Source organism: Hevea brasiliensis, chromosome 17, assembly GCF_030052815.1.
Source record: "Hevea brasiliensis isolate MT/VB/25A 57/8 chromosome 17, ASM3005281v1, whole genome shotgun sequence".
In the NCBI taxonomy this organism is placed as follows: domain Eukaryota; kingdom Viridiplantae; phylum Streptophyta; class Magnoliopsida; order Malpighiales; family Euphorbiaceae; genus Hevea; species Hevea brasiliensis.
In genome coordinates this window covers 943,154-961,690 of record NC_079509.1, presented here as the reverse complement: position 1 = coordinate 961,690, position 18,537 = coordinate 943,154, and the positions used below count along the sequence as shown (strand labels likewise).

General features: G+C 37.9%; 3 protein-coding genes across 5 annotated transcripts; 2 read left to right on the top strand and 1 right to left on the bottom strand.

Moving 5' to 3' along the window:
* The first annotated feature begins 213 nt into the window (after positions 1 to 213).
* Positions 214 to 2,815, top strand: LOC110665963 (peroxisomal 2,4-dienoyl-CoA reductase [(3E)-enoyl-CoA-producing]). Its single transcript, XM_021826300.2, has 5 exons — positions 214 to 497; positions 870 to 1,029; positions 1,429 to 1,598; positions 1,682 to 1,904; positions 2,376 to 2,815. Exons 1-5 carry the CDS (start codon positions 312 to 314, stop codon positions 2,528 to 2,530), a joined length of 894 nt encoding a protein of 297 aa, XP_021681992.1. The 5' UTR covers positions 214 to 311; the 3' UTR covers positions 2,531 to 2,815.
* A 691-nt stretch (positions 2,816 to 3,506) lies between these two features.
* On the bottom strand, positions 3,507 to 7,531 carry LOC110665962 (uncharacterized). 3 transcript variants are annotated; one of them, XM_021826295.2, is made up of 8 exons: positions 6,896 to 7,531; positions 6,442 to 6,501; positions 6,020 to 6,268; positions 5,650 to 5,726; positions 4,941 to 5,017; positions 4,354 to 4,507; positions 4,066 to 4,267; positions 3,507 to 3,860 (listed from the first exon to the last, which is right to left on the bottom strand). In XM_021826295.2, exons 1-7 carry the CDS (start codon positions 7,338 to 7,340, stop codon positions 4,112 to 4,114), a joined length of 1,218 nt encoding a protein of 405 aa, XP_021681987.2. In that variant the 5' UTR covers positions 7,341 to 7,531; the 3' UTR covers positions 3,507 to 3,860; positions 4,066 to 4,111. The 3 variants fall into 3 exon arrangements, with proteins under 3 accessions (XP_021681987.2, XP_021681986.2, XP_021681989.2); XM_021826294.2 differs by having other exon boundaries at positions 4,091 to 4,267; positions 6,896 to 7,523; XM_021826297.2 differs by having other exon boundaries at positions 4,091 to 4,267; positions 4,354 to 4,486; positions 6,896 to 7,512.
* A 269-nt stretch (positions 7,532 to 7,800) lies between these two features.
* Positions 7,801 to 11,444, top strand: LOC110665961 (phosphoglycerate kinase, chloroplastic). The gene is made up of 6 exons (XM_021826293.2): positions 7,801 to 8,443; positions 9,130 to 9,207; positions 9,291 to 9,551; positions 9,989 to 10,306; positions 10,504 to 10,662; positions 11,035 to 11,444. The coding sequence occupies exons 1-6, from the start codon at positions 8,024 to 8,026 to the stop codon at positions 11,242 to 11,244; spliced, it is 1,446 nt and encodes a 481-aa protein (XP_021681985.2). The 5' UTR covers positions 7,801 to 8,023; the 3' UTR covers positions 11,245 to 11,444.
* The last annotated feature ends 7,093 nt before the right edge of the window (positions 11,445 to 18,537 follow it).

Below are 18,537 nucleotides of genomic sequence, written 5' to 3'. Positions count from 1 at the left end.
CAAGATATTACGAATATTTAAATTTTATTTTTTTTGGTCAGAAAATTTTAACTAGAGCTGACATTATTATAAATAAAAAGATAGTAATTAAATAATAATTATAAATATAATCATATTAATAATTTAAAAAATTTTAAATTTAAAAATTAAATTATTTGATCACTAAATTATTTTTAAATATAAATATTTTATTAGTCACCGTGTGGACGTGGTTATTAGTATCGAAGGCTTCGTCTACATGTGGACAAGAGAGAGAACAGCTCCAGAATAGAGAGAAGAAAGGAGGGAATCAGAGAAGAGAAAAGTGAGGGATGGAGTCGCCATTTAGGTCAGATATATTGAAAGGGAAGGTGGCTGTAATAACAGGAGGTGGGTCAGGAATTGGATTTGAGATATCAGCACAGTTTGGAAAACATGGTGCCTCTGTTTCGATTATGGGTCGACGCAAGCAAGTGCTTGACTCTGCAGTCTCCAATCTCCAGTCCCTTGGAATTGTCGTAAGGATTGTTTTTCAGTTGATAATTTCACCATCTCATCTCAATTAGCATATCTTTCTTTCTTTGATAATCTCGTTCACTTCATTTCCTTTTCCTTTAAAAAAAAATTTGTTTGTTTTTTTTCAAAGTAATTCCTTTTAACAGCCATCAGGTCCATTCGATTGATAGGCATCCCATGGGCTAATGATTTCTTTATTTTTAGAACAAACTAATGGTTGGCTTAGCCTTTTTGTCTTCTCATCGATTAGCAATTGCTCCTTATATAGCTGGTTTGACCTATTGTCTGGGCTTCTGTTTTATTTTGTTGTTTCAAACTTTATAACTTGTACTTCTATCTCATTTAGTTGCATTCCTTTGCTGCTGTATTTGCAGGCTGTTGGCTTTGAGGGGGATGTTCGCAAGCAGGAAGATGCTAAAAGAGTTTTAGAATCAACTTTTAAACGTTTTGGCAGGATTGACATTCTTGTGAATGCTGCAGCTGGCAACTTTCTTGTATCGCCGGAGGATTTGTCGCCTAATGGATTTCGAACAGGTTTTAGAACTAATTTCACACCGTCTTTGCTATTCTGGAACATTGTAGGGAACTGAACCTTCCTAAAGAACTTTAGAGATTATGAAAAAATTTTGTTTTTAAAGCATGTGTTAAGTGGGTTTCATTGAGATTGTCCTATCCTTTAAGTAGATTGATGTTTTCTTCATCATTAAGACATGGACAAATAGAAAATTAAAAAAACCATGAAATGCCTTCTATTAATAAAAAACTAATTGAAATGTGGAGATAAAGGTTCACTGATAGTTTTAAGCAAATTGGAATTCTGCTTTTAATCACATATAGAATCATTTTATCTATCAGTATTGATAAACCTCTTGTTAGCTGTAGGCTGTGCCAGGTTTTGACCTAAATGCTCTTGTTTTCTATTGTCCCTTACAGTTTTGGATATCGATGCTGTTGGCACCTTCACAATGTGCCATGAAGCCCTCAAGTATCTCAAGAAAGGAGGGCTTGGACGAAGCTCATCTGGTGGTGGAACAATTTTAAACATTAGTGCTACGTTGCACTATACAGCATCTTGGTATCAGATTCATGTATCAGCTGCGAAGGTTTGTCACATGCTTTACCAGCCGCCTGGTATATTTGGCATATTTAGTTGAACTTCTTTGCAATAATATCATTTCTCAAATAGGCAGCTGTTGATGCTATTGCCAGAAATCTGGCATTGGAGTGGGGCACCGACTATGATATTAGGGTGAATGGGATTGCTCCAGGCCCCATTGATGATACCCCTGGCATGAGTAAACTTGTGCCCAAGGAGATTAATAGCAAAGCAAAAGAATACATGCCTCTGTATAAATTGGGGAAGAAATGGGACATTGCTATGGCTGCTCTCTACCTTACTTCTGATGCTGGTCAGTGAAATCATTAACTTAACTGATTATCAAAATTCAAAATCCCTATTTTGTGTATTTTGAAAATTATATACAAGTCTTCATACATCGAAATTAATTTATTGTAAATAAAGAAGTGGTAAATGCAACCAAGTCTTTGATCCTTTCTATATTTCAGCATGGTAGTCTTATGCTCATACTACATAGGTTTGGCTATTTATCAGAAAATGTATCTTCATATCTGAGAGTAATAAGTTTCCTCTCGAGCTTGCAAATGAAGGGAATCAATCCTTGATAGTCAGATTTGAGATTTAGAGATATATTTGCTAATATATGTGAAACTTGCTGCATTCCATAGTTTATTTTTCCCTTACCACTGAGTAATGAAGTGTAATGTCAAGTACCCTTATTTTCCATGTTCCCATTAGAAAAGAACATATATATTTAGCCTTCCAAAGAAACTCATATATTTATGTGATTGTTTTTTCGTAGGTAAATTTGTTAATGGAACCACTGTAATTGTTGATGGAGGACTTTGGCTGAGCCGACCTCGTCATCTGCCAAAAGATGCGGTCAAGAAGCTTTCTCGAGCTGTAGAAAAGAGATCCAGAGAAGCACCAGTTGGGGTTCCATCGAGCAAGCTTTAATTCAGCAAAAAATAAAAAATTTCTGTGAAATAAAAAATGACGAATCAGCACAATAATCAAATACATCCAATGGGAGAGCTTATTTTTATTGGAACATAAATTATTTTGTGGCTACGTATGTGTGTTTCCATTGGACTACATGCTTGCAGATCATTATATGATCGAGGGTTATGTGATATCTTGTCACTTGCTCTAAACTTCTTTTAATTACTCACTGCAATCAAGTTGTTAACTTAATATTTAGACACCTGCAATATATTTTGAAGAACTTTAGTGCGCATAAAATCCCTTCTACTTCAGCTAGTGAAATTGTTATACAGATTTGATTTTATTCATTCATGCAACAATAGACAGAGCAACCACTGGAGAACATTAACTTATTCTTGGAATGTTGGCAATATTATTATATTCCATTTCAGGAGTTAAAGCCTTGTGTGTGTATATACAACTAAAAAAAGGAAAAAAAACTGATGATGAGAGATCAGTTATTCCTTCAAATTATAAGAGCTATCCATCCTTGAATGTTAAATATATCATTTTCTATTTCTTGAAGCTTCCAAACAGTAGAAAGTTAACCTCTCATTTCTTTTCTTTTCTCGTCTCATTGATTGAACATTATCTTTTTCCCTTTCACATTCCACAAAAAAGATCTTAGTTTTAAGGTATTCCCGCACCCTAACATTAGCAGGTCATTTTCCATTTCATTCAAGAATGGGTATAACTGTATATAACAGGTACCGCTTGATTGTAATCAAGTTCAAAGATTGGAAATAATAATGTTCCAAGACTAGCGTCCCAATAGTTCAGGTCAACAACGAAGCAACCTCCCTTAGAACCGCAACTGGTTCTACAATTTCTGAGAAAGGCATGCGTAATTATTGTAAACGTGCTTGCTGAGGAATACGAGAGAATCGCGATTCAAGTTGAAAATGTGACGAGTTGCAAATAGATTAAATTTAACATTGACCTGCATGCATTGCATTAACTAAAGATGATATTAGATATACTTTCAGAGCAAAAACCAGATTCAAGCAAGTTGCTTCCAGTCCATTAAAGGCTCTCCGTGCTCTACTCTCACCTTCCACAAAAGCATTCATTTGCTGTTTTTCATAACCACAGTTAAAGATAAATGGGAGGGAGAGACAGAGGCATAAAATATCATCTTCAGATCAATTTCTGGAGTGCCTTGGTTGAAAAGTATGGTAACAAACAGTGCCACAAGATTCTGCCTGCTTTCCTTCCATTGCCCAGCCGATTGTTTTATGTTTTATTGGGGAAATTCATTAGGGGCGATGGATGAAGTATCATCCCACCATCAAATTGTTGATGCCTGCAGCAAAGCAAGACTATTAATCAGTATAGCTAAGTCGTGAGAGACTGCAGAAACCAATATGACTTCAGGTCTTTAACAGCCGATCCCAGCTTGTCCTGCCAAAATTTGGAGTACAGGCAATAGGCGCATTCAAGTAAATCTTTCCATCAGCACCAACATAAAAAACATATGGGGGGAAAAAAGAAAGAAGCGGTTTACATACTAGTGACAAGAAGAGAGAAAACCACCTTTTTCCCACCATCTACATTTCACGTAGCAGAAGACATAGCTTCCTCAATTCTCCTAATTACAACACTTAAACTACTACCACTTTCCAGAGCTTTGACAGCAGCCCGATGAGCATGCCTCTGCCATTTTAGCAGATTGTAGGACTGCAGAACTGACCACCTTGCTTGATTTGACATCTACAAGAGGTAGTGACAAAAGGAGCAAAATTTAGCACCGTTCCCCCAAAGAAAAACAGCACGTCAATAATGATAGTGGGCGATACCTTGGCTACAGATAATGGGGGTTGCATAAGAACACAGATGCTCCTAAATAGATTTTCATCATTTTCTCCACCCTCTGCCTCTCCATAAACAAAAGCCTCAGCTGCAATGCCAGCAAAAAGCACCATGCAGTACCTGACCATCATATCATGCCAGCTGTCATGGCAAATTCACACCAGAGATTGATATTAATGAACATATGAGTACCTTTTTCTACTGAGTTAGATTACAACACACCCAGTCACTCACAGATGCAGGGCAGGGGAAAAAAAAAAGTAATCCAGTTAAAATAGTTTTTTCAAATCACCCTTCTGACCACCTTTCATTGGCAAGGTGACCAGGCACAAAATGGCAGCTAGGCGGTTGGCTATCAACTATAAGCCCAGAATCCTAGTTTCAGTGTCTCATACAAAATAGCCACTTCACATTTCTCATTAGGGTGATCTAATTCAGATGAATAATGCTAATAAGAAAAAGGGGTTATACTTCTAATCGCAATCGTAGAAACCATTCTTTCAGCTGTTGCCAACCAAAAGAACACATGTCATTGTCAAGTAACCTCAAATAAGAATGCACACATCATACCTACCTGTCAAAGGTAGTGCCACTGAGTCGTCCTTCAGCAAGCTCGTTACTCATCTTTTCATCCCAAAACTGAGTTCCTGCCTAAAAGGATGTAATAATTGTTAGTTCCCTTTGCCATTTAAGAACTGCTGCATGATTCTAAAGTTTTTAGCATAAGATATTAATTGAAATCTGTATCAATCATTGGAACAGTCAACAAAGATAAACTCTATTACAATGATTGGATGTATCAACAAAGCTAAATGGTCAGACTGAACATATGAATCAAAGAATGATATCTAAGCAAACAACATAACAACACAAGATTTATTGACTACGCGCATCACTGTTTGTTGTCCCAAACAATGTGTCTAGGGGGGTGAATTGGACAATAATCGATTTTTTCTTGCACGAGTGAGAAATATTTCCATAAGATTTGTTATCATCAAAATCCTTACTATTTGGAGCTAATGGGGCTAACACTGTTTTTTCATACCAAAAGATTTTTTTCCTCTTACATATCTAGATTACACAAATTAAGAAGCCAGAAGAGATGCATATGATGAGGAGAATGCCCTTAACTCCAGCACTTGTAAAATCAAAATGATAAATGGAAATGATTTATTAATTATTTATCATGAATAAAGTAACAAAATAACAAGTTTGCTCAGAAGCATGACAAATTAGCAAAGAAAGAGAGAACTTCCAGAAAAAGCATGAATGAGAGCTCGTACCTGGCCTTGAATGCCCATTTGCATTGCAATAATTGGGTCCAAAATCACACCACGAATTGGGCAACCCATAAGGTAAGCTGCAAAATGAATTTGACAATTAGTTACATAGGCTAGTACCAGACAAGAAATTCACTACTGTTGAAATGGTCATCCATTGTTGAATCACCTCACGTAAGTTAAAACAGAAAAGAGGTGAGCAATGAATGTGCAGAAATAGTTTTCCACATTTGACATCAAAATTCTCTGCCTTCTTGCAGATTGTGCACTAAGGTTCCAAAGGATCTTTATTTATAAAAAAAAAATCAATTTATATTTCACCAGGAAGTAGATACCATTCTCCCAGCATAAAATCAAATAACAAAGTACTTACCTACCAGAAGATGACCTGCTTCATGAATTAAAATTCGACGCTTGTATGGAGGCCAGTAACTTGAAATTTGAGCTAAACAGGTACCTCCAAGGAAAATAGAGTCCATAAAGGCCAGTCCTAAAATGGCCGCAAGGTTAGTTCTGATATCAATCCCTTGTGAAAGCAGAAAAGATACCCCGCCGAGAAAAGCAACCAAGGCAAATCTTGAAGTTCCAGAAAGGCCCCACTTCTTTGGAGCAAATTTGGACACTGAATGGAAGAATGAGGAAAACAGATATGTTTTAGTGTGATATCATACAGAAATATATTTACTCAAACTACAATAGACAGAAGATATTCAACTCAGCCTAGCATTAATCCCAAACTAACAGAATAATATAAATTGAAAGAGGCACAGGAAACGAGAGCATAAATAAAAGCACCTTCTAAACCAGTTGAAGACTTGAATACAGTCGGGGTCACATCTCTGGGTCCCTCCAAAACTACATTTGTAGTACATAAGAAAAGAATGATCATTTTAAGACATAGGTCACCGAGAAGTGCTAAAAGAATTAATTGGATATGAATTAGAAACTATGAACAATCACAGGCATTTAAGAATTTGTGAGAGATAAAAACTTGAGATTCAATCTCAGTTATTGAGATTCCCCCAAGGTAAAACCGATGTTGTTACATTTCTCCTATCTCTACCTAGTATAAGTCCTAAATAATCTAGGTTACTACCTCATCAAATACCAACAGTTTGTCCAATAAATCACGCGATTTCAGTATTTCACAAGCATGATGCCATATCATCCCATAGCACCAAAAAGAAAAAAAAAATCGCAGCAAATCATATATTTTGTCAAACTAAACATAAACAGAATTGAATTTTACCAATGTTGCTGAATTTTCCAAAACTGGGCAAGAAACCCCTGTTCTTGAGGAACCCATAAGCACTACCCACAAGCCTCATATCATCAGCATTCAAACAAGCGTCCAAAACCTCCCAATCCCTTTGTGACCCGTCAAACAACCCCAGCTCACTGATACCAGCCCGAGTCGGGCCAGACGATAAGAACCCATTAACCTTGTCAGCTGAATTATCCTTATTCTTATCGGCTTCTAGGGATCTCAAGAATCTGAGAGCTCTGGCGACGTCTTTTCGCTTCACTGCATCCTCGTACTCATGCCACCCTTTCAGAGCTCTTGGAATGAGCTTAGGATTCTTATCACGAGGTGTCTGAAGGAAAAGAAAGGACACATGGCCAAAAACCAGGCGAGGGGAAGAGAGAAAGTGCGGGAAAATTTTAAGATGCAACGAACGAGAAGAGAGATCCATGAATAGAGTGATCACAGGCTCCGGATATTTTAGTCGGTTCCCACTCCAATAAGCGTTATAATTTAGGATAAAATTCTAAATTTAGGTCTGCCGATAAAATTAATTGTGTTTTTTTTTTTTTTAATCAATTCTTTTGCCAAAGTTGTACTAATCGCTAAATCAGAAGATCAAAGATTCAATTTTTTTTTTCAATAATTGTTGAAAATTACGATCAATTCTTTGGCAACAGCCATCACCCAGAAGCCTTTCTCCTTCCAGTGGGCTCTGAAGATTTGGGTTGGACAGGCATTGGCATGTGGGCTATTAATTTTCAATAAAATTTTTTCTCATTTTCCTTTTTATGTTTAATATCAAAAAAATAAAAATAAAGATAAAAATAAATTTCCATTTTCCCTCAATCAAACCAAAGGTAAAATAAAAGAAGGTAAAATAAGTGGAGTAGCGGCGATAGCAAGCAAATGGCAAATATTAAAAGCATCGAACATCTTGAACCTCTCCTCAACGATAAGAGAAAATCCGAAATCTACTCACATTGCCCATCCATTCCCATCTTCCTTCCTCACATCCACATCTTCACGTCTTTTACATTTTCACATCCATATGAGCTTCTTCTTTTAGTCCACACATCTTCACTCCCTCTCTAAACACACATCACTCTCTTTCTCCCTCCATCTCTCCCAATTATGGCCTCTGCTACAGCACCCACTACCCTTTCTCTTCTTAAAACCACAGCTTCTTCCTCCTCCAACACCCGCCTTCGTGCTTCCCTTCTTCCAGTTTCCTCTACCGGCCTCCGCTCCACCAGTCTTCGCCGCCTCGGCTTCGCTGCTGCTGACCCTCTTTTTAGTCACCATGTTGCATCCAAAATCCAATCATTTGGGTCCGGTAAGGCCTCGAGGGCAGTGGTGTCCATGGCCAAGAAGAGTGTTGGAGAGCTGACAGCTACGGATTTGAAGGGAAAGAAGGTCTTTGTGAGGGCTGATTTGAATGTGCCTTTGGATGACAACCAAAAAATCACTGATGACACTAGAATTAGAGCTGCAATCCCCACCATTAAGCATTTGATCCAAAATGGAGCTAAAGTACTTCTTTCTAGTCATTTGGTACGTGCACTTCCCCGAGTATAAAGTTTTTGGTTTCTAAGTTTTTGTAGTTTCCGGTATTTGCTAGATTTTTTTTTTAATTGTGGAATTGGTATTTTGTTCTTTTGATTGATTTCAGCGTCTCATTGAATCCATGTAGCTATCTCCTTTGATTTGTACTAAATTTAGCTGCATAATTAGAATTCTATTTTGTTTTGGGTGCTGCTTTATTAGAATTCCATTTCTGCATCAGCGAGTCCGAAAGTCTGGTGGTAATTCTGTAGATACCCTTTGGAAAAAGTTTGGCTGTATTAAAAAAAGGGTTTATGAGCTGGTTATCATTTGTTGCTGATCGTTAGAAAGGTAAGAACTCGATGAAATTTTTTTTTTTTTTGGTGGTTGTGCATATTATAGTTTGTTTATTAGCTATTTACGAGCATATATGAGCAAGTCATTTAATGGCTGCATTCTATGTGAATAGCAAATTCAAATCTACGGCTGGTAGATACTGCTACTATTGATTTATTGCAAGGAATTTGATACTTTCCGGAAATGTTTTCAATGTGTATCAGTTTGCAGCATTATTGCATATCTAATGTGTCTGAGTTGTTGTCCATTGGAAAAAAAACGGCATTCTGTGATCTTCAAAATGGTTGTGGCATTTGTCCATGACCTGATTCTGACATTTATTTTTAATGGACGTCCAGGGACGGCCAAAAGGTGTCACTCCAAAGTTCAGCTTGGCTCCTCTTGTGCCCCGTTTATCAGAACTCCTCGGGATTCAGGTATATCTCCTATAAGAAAATATACACTAAGAAGAAAGCAATAGTGAAAACCTGTTCTTACTGATTTACGCTAATTTGAGCAGGTTGTGAAGGCTGATGATTGCATAGGCCCAGAAGTAGAAAAATTGGTGGCTTCACTTCCTGAAGGTGGTGTTCTTCTCCTTGAAAATGTGAGGTTTTACAAGGAGGAAGAAAAGAATGAACCTGAATTTGCAAAGAAGCTTGCTTCTCTAGCAGATCTCTATGTCAATGATGCATTTGGGACTGCACATAGAGCACATGCCTCAACTGAAGGAGTCACAAAATACTTAAAACCATCTGTTGCTGGGTTCCTCTTGCAGAAGGTGGATTTTTGCCTTTCGTTGCAGTATCTTATCTGAAATCTTTGCCTTATTTTAGACACCATAATCTAAAGTACTGACTTAATCACTGTTTTAGTCCTTCACTTGGTGCAGTTGTCAATAATAATCTTATCTTTCAAATACAATTGTGATAAATTTCTTTTTCTTTTGACACTTGCACTGCCATCTTTCCACATTTTTACAAGCCCAAATTATTATGTTGCTAATTCATCAGAATTCAAACATGTGAGTGCAATACTTGAGTTTGGCACATATTGGAGAGAACCAATCCATTCATCCAATGTTTTGTGCATGTGATGTTCCACCGCAAAAGAAGACATATATGTGTCACATTAAGAAACTAGATTTAATTTGTTTGCCTTGTTTACTTGTAAAACTTCTGATCACATTGTAATTTATTTCTCCCTATTTTGTTTCAGGAGCTGGACTACCTTGTTGGGGCAGTTTCAAACCCAAAGAGGCCATTTGCTGCCATTGTAGGTGGTTCAAAGGTCTCATCCAAGATTGGAGTTATTGAATCACTCCTTGAGAAGTGTGATATCTTGCTTTTGGGTGGAGGAATGATCTTCACATTTTACAAGGCACAAGGCCTCTCAGTGGGCTCATCCTTGGTTGAGGAAGATAAGCTTAATTTGGCAACATCACTCCTTGACAAGGCCAAGTCAAAAGGAGTGTCTCTTTTGCTACCCACTGATGTGGTAATTGCAGATAAGTTTGCTCCAGATGCAAACAGTAAGGTGTGTAGTCTAAACTCTTTTGTGAAAGTTCCTCAGTGATTCTTGCTACCTCGACATTGTTTTTTATGCTTATTTCTTATATTGAGTCTGATTAAGATTAATTTTAATTGATGCTCTGAAATCCAGTTACCTCTAGGCTGAAATCCACCGACTATATTCCTTTACAAGGAATGAAATATTGTTTTGTTCAACTGCAGATAGTGCCAGCATCAGCCATTCCTGATGGCTGGATGGGATTGGATATTGGACCAGAATCTATTAAGACATTCAGTGATGCTTTGGAAACTACCAAAACTGTCATCTGGAATGGACCAATGGGAGTGTTTGAATTTGACAAGTTCGCAGTTGGAACAGAGGTAGGCCAAAAGTGCTTGCCATGGCCCATGATCTTATTTTTGGATTTTATATAGCCAAAACTTGGATGCCACTTTTGGCTCCACTTTCTGCATAATTGTGTTCGTTAATGGCTTCACCTTCAAAGAATTACTTAGGCCAGTAGTTTCAACATATATTTCTGCTCTATTCCAAACTTGTCCAATTGCTTATCAGCTTTATCGCTCATAGTAACTGTACAATGAAAAAAAATGGTGTAGGATGCAACTTTACGCGGTGGCTGACTAAACCCAATTTGACTCCATGTTTAAGTACATGTCAAAACACATGCCCATCATTTAAGTATTGGGTTACTACCTGCATTTTCTGAAGAATATTTGCATTTGTGCTTGCAGGCTATTGCAAAGAAGCTAGCAGAGCTTAGTGGCAAGGGAGTCACAACAATTATTGGAGGTGGAGATTCTGTTGCAGCTATAGAAAAAGTAGGAGTTGCTGATGTTATGAGCCACATATCAACTGGTGGTGGTGCCAGTTTGGAGTTGTTGGAAGGCAAAGAACTTCCAGGTGTTCTTGCTCTTGATGAAGCCACACCAGTTGTTGTGTAAGATTAATCTAATTTTTCCCCCTCATCCCTGTGTCAGTGCTTTTATCGTGCTTCATAAAGGAGAAAGGGTTGTTGTAGAAAGATATGAGCTCATGTTGTAAATTTTTCTCTTTGTTTCTTTATGCTAAAATTGCTAAAATAGACAGCAAGGATGAGCAAAGAGAGCCATCCAAGTTTTTAATATATGGTTCATTTTTATCAGTTGTTTTATTTAGAGCTTCTATATGAATTGATGTGTATGAAATTGAGAACAAAAATTGATAAAGGGCGGAAAAACCTCAATTTGTTTTTCTTTTCTTCCTTATATTAATAAATTCTAGTTTTGATGCTGAAATCATCGATTGATTCCATACAATTGTGTTCAGTTAATATTTTGGTTTCTTGTTTGAATATCCACATTCCACAACACAGATGTCTCTTTCACATGGCAGCAAAGGTTTTCAAATCTGGCAGCTTTTATTTCGCCAAAACAAAGCCAACAGGTTTGAATATCCAGAGTGAGAACAGCACAAGAATATAGATCACTCCCTTTGATTGCAAATCTGCTGTTTGAAGCATTTCCCAATCATGTGGTTGAAATGTATTGTGCATATATGACAAGGGGTTAACAAATTGAAAATGGTGGAGGTGGTAGCTGTAGCGCTTTTATGTGACCTCCCAAGTCTGTGGCAATGATGCCAAAGACGGTGGAAAGTAACCTACGCAACAAACTGTGTCACAGAATCACCTTACTTTCAGAGCACATGATACTTTCTTCGTTGGACAACTTTTTGTATACACTAACACATCATAGAACTTCTGTTAAAAAATACTCTAAAATTATTTAAAATATTATAAATATATCAGTTTGGCATGAGAAAATATGTTTTTAAAATCGTTTGAGAAAGAAATCTTGATGTGTATTAATTGATATGATAGTAATAAAAAACAGAAAAAAAATCATAGAAGGGCACCATCCTTTTTTCTTTAATCTATTCGTAAGTGGAATATATGTTTTGTCTGTTTCAGAATTCAACTCTCTTTGTGGCTACGACTAAGTCCTGGATTATGAAGTTCGATGGAAATCATTCGTCTTTGTGCAAGGGAACAAAAACAAATAAATATAAACAATAATTTAAAGAAAATAGATTAAATATTGTACATAAAAACAGAACTTGAAGATGATAGCTAATTATTTTTGATTTGGAATAAAACATCTCACATTGGCCTAAATATGCTCTGAATTATAGGAAAAAGGCAAACACACCAGGAGGTCGTAAGCCCCGTTCTGCTGGCCCGCTAGAGCGGGCTGAGTGAATGACTGTGAAGCAACGGCCACTGTGACTCAAGTACAGAATTCAAGGGCTCCACACTTGTCTCAGCCCCTCGCCAATTGCGATTGAATTCCATGCCTCGAGTTTTCCCGATTACGGGACTGCATCTCTGCAGGAAGGGCCCGGGGACTTTCCTGGGTAGAAGCAGATGCACCCAATCACTCCACCTCCCAGTGAATTACTCCGGGTGCCCTTGGTGGAGACTTATAAAGTTAATATGCTATTGCTCTCAGCCGATGTGGGATGCAGAACTTTCCCTTTCATTACCCATCAAATTATAAAGGAATACATGATCAAAGCAAGGCTTTTAGAGTATATTTTTCATTCAATTATAATCATAGTATTCTTTTGATTTTAATATTTATTTTGTAACATAAGATATTAAAATTTAAAATGATTTGAAGCAAAGCATGTGAGTAGATTTATTAAAAGGTAAGTAGAGAGAAGCATGATGAATGCTGTAATTGTACTTCAGCCACAAATACCATCACTTTCATCTCCTACAAAAATATTTCAAACGCCTAAATAAATAAAATTGAGATGCTATGAAAATCAAATCTCTTAGAGTAATAAGTTTTAATTTAATATTAGAGTGTGCCTATGAAAATTCGAACTCGTATAAAAATGAGTATATTTATCATCAGATTGAATTTTTACATATAGATTAATACAATTTATATATATATTTTAATTAATTTTGTAACACCCCTGATTTTTTATATATTATTATTGGGCTTCGTGTAGGTATCCTCAATTCGCGGAAATTCGATAGTTGTCCGGATCTGTGAATTTCCGGCCAGACAGACCAGTTATCGGAAAAGTCTCCGAATTGGACCGAGTTTTTTGCTAGCCCCCCATTGTCAGACGTCCTGAGCGCGTTCCCGAAGTCGGAATCGGCAAAGGTAAACCCGGACCTTACTTTTTCATAATTTTCTAGTGCTTAAATAGGATTAAAAATCTATAAAATATTCGTGGTAGCTTAGAAAATTATGATTCTTCTTGCAATAGCTTAGTAATATTGCTAAGGACCGCGGGGCAAAGTTTTGGAATTTTTAGAGCTGATTTGGGCAGTTTTTGCAAAAATGGTCAATTATAGGGACTAAATTGAAATTTTACATATTGTGATGGATGATTGATTTGATGGGCCCAGGAGGAGCTGTGTGATGTGATTGAGTTGTGGATATATGGATTGTGAGTATAGAAGTGTATTTTGAGCCCTTTTGCAGGTTGGGTAGGTCCTAGGTATAGGGGAGACTCTGCCGGATTTTCGGCACGACTTAGGACGTATTGGTCTTTTTCTTTGTTTGTATTGAGTTAGATTGTATTAAATAATTGTAATATAATTGTCGTGAGCAGATGACCTTCTTCCTCCGCCCAGCTGCCACATTGATTGTCTTTAAGTCTGTGAGTAAAATATTAATTTTAATTGTAATTTCGATATTATTATATGTTCAGCATGCCCATGCATCACTTATATGCATATATTTATGTAGTTAAACTCTAGGCACGATTTATGTTGCATTCATAACTGTTAAAGTGCCATGAATGTTATTGCGGTAATTTGGAGCAGTGTGCGTGCGTTGGCGTGCGTGTGATGTGGTATGGATTATGGATAGGACGGGTAGTCACGGCTTGAGTTCTTCGCTGGGACCCGATCCTTCGAGGGGTAGTCACGGCTTGAGTTCTTCGCTGGGACCCTCGATTTGGTTATTAAGTGGAAGTCCGAGCTGAGTTCTTCGCTGGCACCAGGTTGGATTTAAGAGAGCTGTATAGGGGATCAGCTCCCATATGTTATGATTGATGCTACAGGGTGCGTGAGTGCTCCAAATTACCTTTTTGATGTTATGATGTGAAAATGTTGTTGCTGTTGCATTCACTCCACAAGTTGCATTAGGACTAGATAGTTATAGAGATTATAGTTAAAATTGATATTTTACTCTCTGAGTCGAACGCTCACTCTTGTTCAATATTTTTTTTCAGGCTACAGGAGGATTTTATTTTTGGTTAACCTGCTTTTCTCCTTCGCAGGTTGTTTATCAATATTTGTGTAATTTTATTTACTCCTAGAATTTCCGCATGTATTAGAAGTATTTATTTGATTATGGTCTGTAATATTATTATCATGTTGGACCTGTAAACGTATAATGATATGTATGTTTGATGGATTGGATGAGGGAGCTGAGCTCCCATTTATTTTTATGAGGATATGAGTATGTGGAGGGTGAGCTGAGCTCCCCAATTGAGTATTTATTATGTTTACTGGTCGGGTGAGTCGAAAACTCCACGTTGGAAAGTCCATTTTATGGCTGGACTCTGTCCGTTTGGTTTCTTGAAATTGGGCCCAAATGGGCCTTAGAGTTGGGTTAATGAACAGTTAGGCTTACTACGGGCCTCGGGGGCTTTAGGCTGGCTCAGGTCCTAGTGCCGGTCCGGCCCATAGGTTGGGTCGTGACAAATGTAGTATCAGAGCTTAGGCTCCAGATTCATAGGGAAAAATCATCTAAGTGTTGGGAAGAGTCTACTAGGAGTCACATGCGGAGTATAGGATTCTGTTTCGTCTTTTCCTGTAATTCTTTGTTTCTAGATTCTACGTTATACCTCGGGAAATATAAGATTACCTCAGTTAGTGTCTTGATTTTCGTGGAGTACATAGAAATGTGAAATAGAGTTAGTAGACATGTGAGGTCTATCATGAGGATACGTACTCCAAGAAATGTTATATTTTTGTCAGTATGGGTTTAAATGGTGTGCCCATTTCGTGTAAGGCACGAGTACATAAAAGTGAGTCTTAAAAGTACAGTTGCCCTAGATAAGGATGAGGATACCACTACTGGCAGTCATCAGTAGATGACCCAGTCAGAATAAGTTTGTGATAATAGAAGATTCAGGAGAGATAAGAAATTAGGAGACCTAGTCTGTCAGGACGTATCATAGTAACTATACAATGTTCTCGATGTCTGCTCTGTAAGCTGCAGATTACAGTACCGACATGAGATTATTGTGTAGAGCTGCGTGCATCCCCATGGTGCTCCATAATGAGGGTGTTTGAGATGGCTTCTGTTTTGGTACAGTTATGCCAGAACAGAGTTCTGTATTTGCAGAGGAGTTGGGAACTCTTAGTTAAGAGTCTAGAGTTAGAATATTGAAAGGTCACAGTTGGGTGATAACTAGAGTCAGTGACTCAGTTACCCCAGCATGAGCTAGAGTTACATCAAGAGTTGCCATCAGACCAGAAGTTTCAGACTAGTTGCAAAGTAAATGTGACACTTATAGAGTGAGAATAGTATACCTTGTGTGTATCAGTATGGAATAAAGTACAACTCTACTACCTAGAGAAGGTCGAAACTATGAATTGATGATTTATAGAGCTATGATATGATAAAAGAGTCATTAACTTGACATGGTTCTGGCAAGGTGGTAGATGTAGTACCTTTGTTGCAGCAAGTTAGGATATAGTCCTATCTTTTCAGAATGGATCGAAGGTTATTACTGATAATGATAACTTATGGAATAGTGTCCCAGATGGGAATGTAGAGTGTGGTAGAGAGTAGTTGGCTCGGGTATCCTGGAGAGGATACAAGTTCCATTATAGGAATCATATATAATCAGATCATGATGGATGTAAATCCTTTGAATTGGATGACAGGTTTGGGTGCCCGGAATCTTAAGTTTTGGCTAGTTGAGTAAACATGGAAAATAATAATAATAATAATAATAATAATAATAATAATAATAATAATAATAATAATAATAATAATAATAATAATAATAAAATTAGTTCTCGAGGTAGTAAGGGTATTATGTAAGCTAAAGGATAAGAATAGAGATCATACAATAAAAGTATGACTGTAATTTGCTGAGTTCCTTTCTAATTTCAAATTATTCAAAACAATAGTATAATCTAATTATAATAGTGTTAAGAGTAATAAATTAGCGAAGATAAATCACAGAAGGCCAATGGATAAAGAAAGTGCAGAATGAAAGTTTGGACAATTGATTGCAGATGCAATATAATCTAAATGCTAGTGGAAGTACTAGCTAGAGTGGTCAAAGGACCAAATCTGAGTAGCACAGACATATGATAACGCGATAGAGACTCTGAAAGATATAGTTAGCAAGTACAGCTATTATGTTAGGAAAAAGAATGGAACCAGGGATAGAATAGTCAAGTTCTATTTTGGATAAGACAAAGGAAATAAATGAAAGGACAACCTAAAGAGCGCATAATAAAAGGAACAAAGTTAAGATATAGGATAGGCTAAGTGTTATTCTTGGCAAGGAGAATGACAAGGATGGAAAACACAAAATGGGACCACATTAGTGAGAAAAGTGATGGAGGTATGGAATACAATAATAATGAGTAAATGTTAGAAGGTGTGCGATGGTATTGCGGACTACCTAAATAGGTAGAGAAAGAGACCGTTGATTCAGGAAGTACATGAGTTGATGGATCAAGGTTTAATCCTAGATCTTTCAGATGAGGGGGTATTGTTGGCTCATTTTTCAGTGAGGCCAGACTTGTGGGACAGAGTTAGAGTTTCCTAGCACAGAGACCAATAATTAATGAAGATCATAGAAAGAGTACAGCAAGGTGAAGGTGGTGAGTTTGGATTTGCCAATGATGGTGCCCTAGTGCAAGGTTCTAGGATATGTGTGCCCGATGTGGACAATCTCAGAGATGAAATCATGCGAGAGGCACACTATACACTGTACAATGTCCACCCAGGTTCCACCAAGATGTACCATGATGTGAAAGATAGCTATTGGTGGAATGGCATGAAGAGAGACATAGCAGACTTTGTGTCCAAGTGCTTGACTTGTCAGAAGGTGAAGTTTGAACACGGAGATCGGGGAAGTTGCAAGAGCTGCCTATCCCAGAATGGAAGTGGGAAATGATTTATATGGATTTTGTGACTTGGTTGACTCTTACCACGCGAGGATATGATTTGATATGGGTAATTGTAGATCGCCTAACCAAATCAGCTCACTTCTTGCACTGTGAAGACTACATATTCTCAGGCACGACGCGCGGCTCTACATTTGAGAAATAGTCGATTGCATGGAGTTCGGCTTCCATAATATCCGACAGAGGGCCTGATTCACTTCTCGGTTTTGGAGAAAGTTGCAGGAGGCACTTGGCACACTGATTGAACTTGATGCGGCTTTTCACCCTCGAGACGGATGGGCGATCAGAAAGGACAATCCAAACACTGGAAGACATGCTTCGCATTAGTGTTTTGGATTTTGGAGGTCAATGGGATGAGCAGCTAGCTTTGGTGGAGTTTGCCTACAACAACGATTATCACTCCAAAGATAGGATGACACCCTATGAGGCATTATATGGGAGAAAGTGTAGGTCTCCTCTGTGTTGGACAGAAATGGGGGAAGCGAAGGTGCATGATGTAGACCTAGTGCAGTACACTTCAGGGGTAGTTCCTTTAATCGAGCAGTAGCGACTTTCGATGGCGAGAAGAGTTATGCAGACCCCAGACGGAGGGATGTGGAGTTTGCAGTGGGCGACTATGTATTCCTGAAGGTTTCTCCGATGAAGGGAGTCATGAGATTTGGAAAGAATGGCAAGCTGGCACCTCCGTATATTGGACCTTTTGAGGTTACTGATAGAGTTGGAGCAGTTGCCTACAGGTTGGAGCTACCACCCAACCTTTCTCACGTTCATCCCGTGTTTCACATCTCCATGCTCAGGAAATACATTCCAGATCCTTCTTATGTACTACAACCAGATGTAATAGAGCTAAAAGAGAACTTGACATTTGAGGAGCAACCTGTAGCCATAGTGGACTACCAAGTGAGACAGCTAAGATCAGAATAGATCCCTATGGTTAAGGTTTTGTGGAGGAGCCAGTCAGTGGAAGAGTGCACCTGGGAGTCAGAACGGGACATGCGTAGCAAGTACCCTTATCTGTTCAATGTGTAATCATGTACTTTATTCTGCCTTGTGTAAAATTCGAGGACGAATTTTA

Bases quoted from the DNA above. Each gene is read 5' to 3' on its own strand.
- LOC110665961 (XM_021826293.2), top strand. From the start codon at position 8,024: ATGGCCTCTGCTACAGCACCCACTACCCTTTCTCTTCTTAAAACCACA. The intron at 9,552-9,988 runs GTGGATTTTTGC...ATTTTGTTTCAG, and splicing joins CTGGGTTCCTCTTGCAGAAG to GAGCTGGACTACCTTGTTGG. The intron at 10,307-10,503 runs GTGTGTAGTCTA...GTTCAACTGCAG, and splicing joins CTCCAGATGCAAACAGTAAG to ATAGTGCCAGCATCAGCCAT.
- LOC110665963 (XM_021826300.2), top strand. From the start codon at position 312: ATGGAGTCGCCATTTAGGTCAGATATATTGAAAGGGAAGGTGGCTGTA. The intron at 498-869 runs GTAAGGATTGTT...CTGTATTTGCAG, and splicing joins TCCAGTCCCTTGGAATTGTC to GCTGTTGGCTTTGAGGGGGA. The intron at 1,030-1,428 runs GTTTTAGAACTA...TGTCCCTTACAG, and splicing joins GCCTAATGGATTTCGAACAG to TTTTGGATATCGATGCTGTT.
- LOC110665962 (XM_021826295.2), bottom strand. From the start codon at position 7,340: ATGGATCTCTCTTCTCGTTCGTTGCATCTTAAAATTTTCCCGCACTTT. The intron at 6,269-6,441 runs GTGCTTTTATTT...TCTTCCATTCAG, and splicing joins GTCTTCAACTGGTTTAGAAG to TGTCCAAATTTGCTCCAAAG. The intron at 5,727-6,019 runs GTAAGTACTTTG...TTCATTTTGCAG, and splicing joins AGCAGGTCATCTTCTGGTAG to CTTACCTTATGGGTTGCCCA.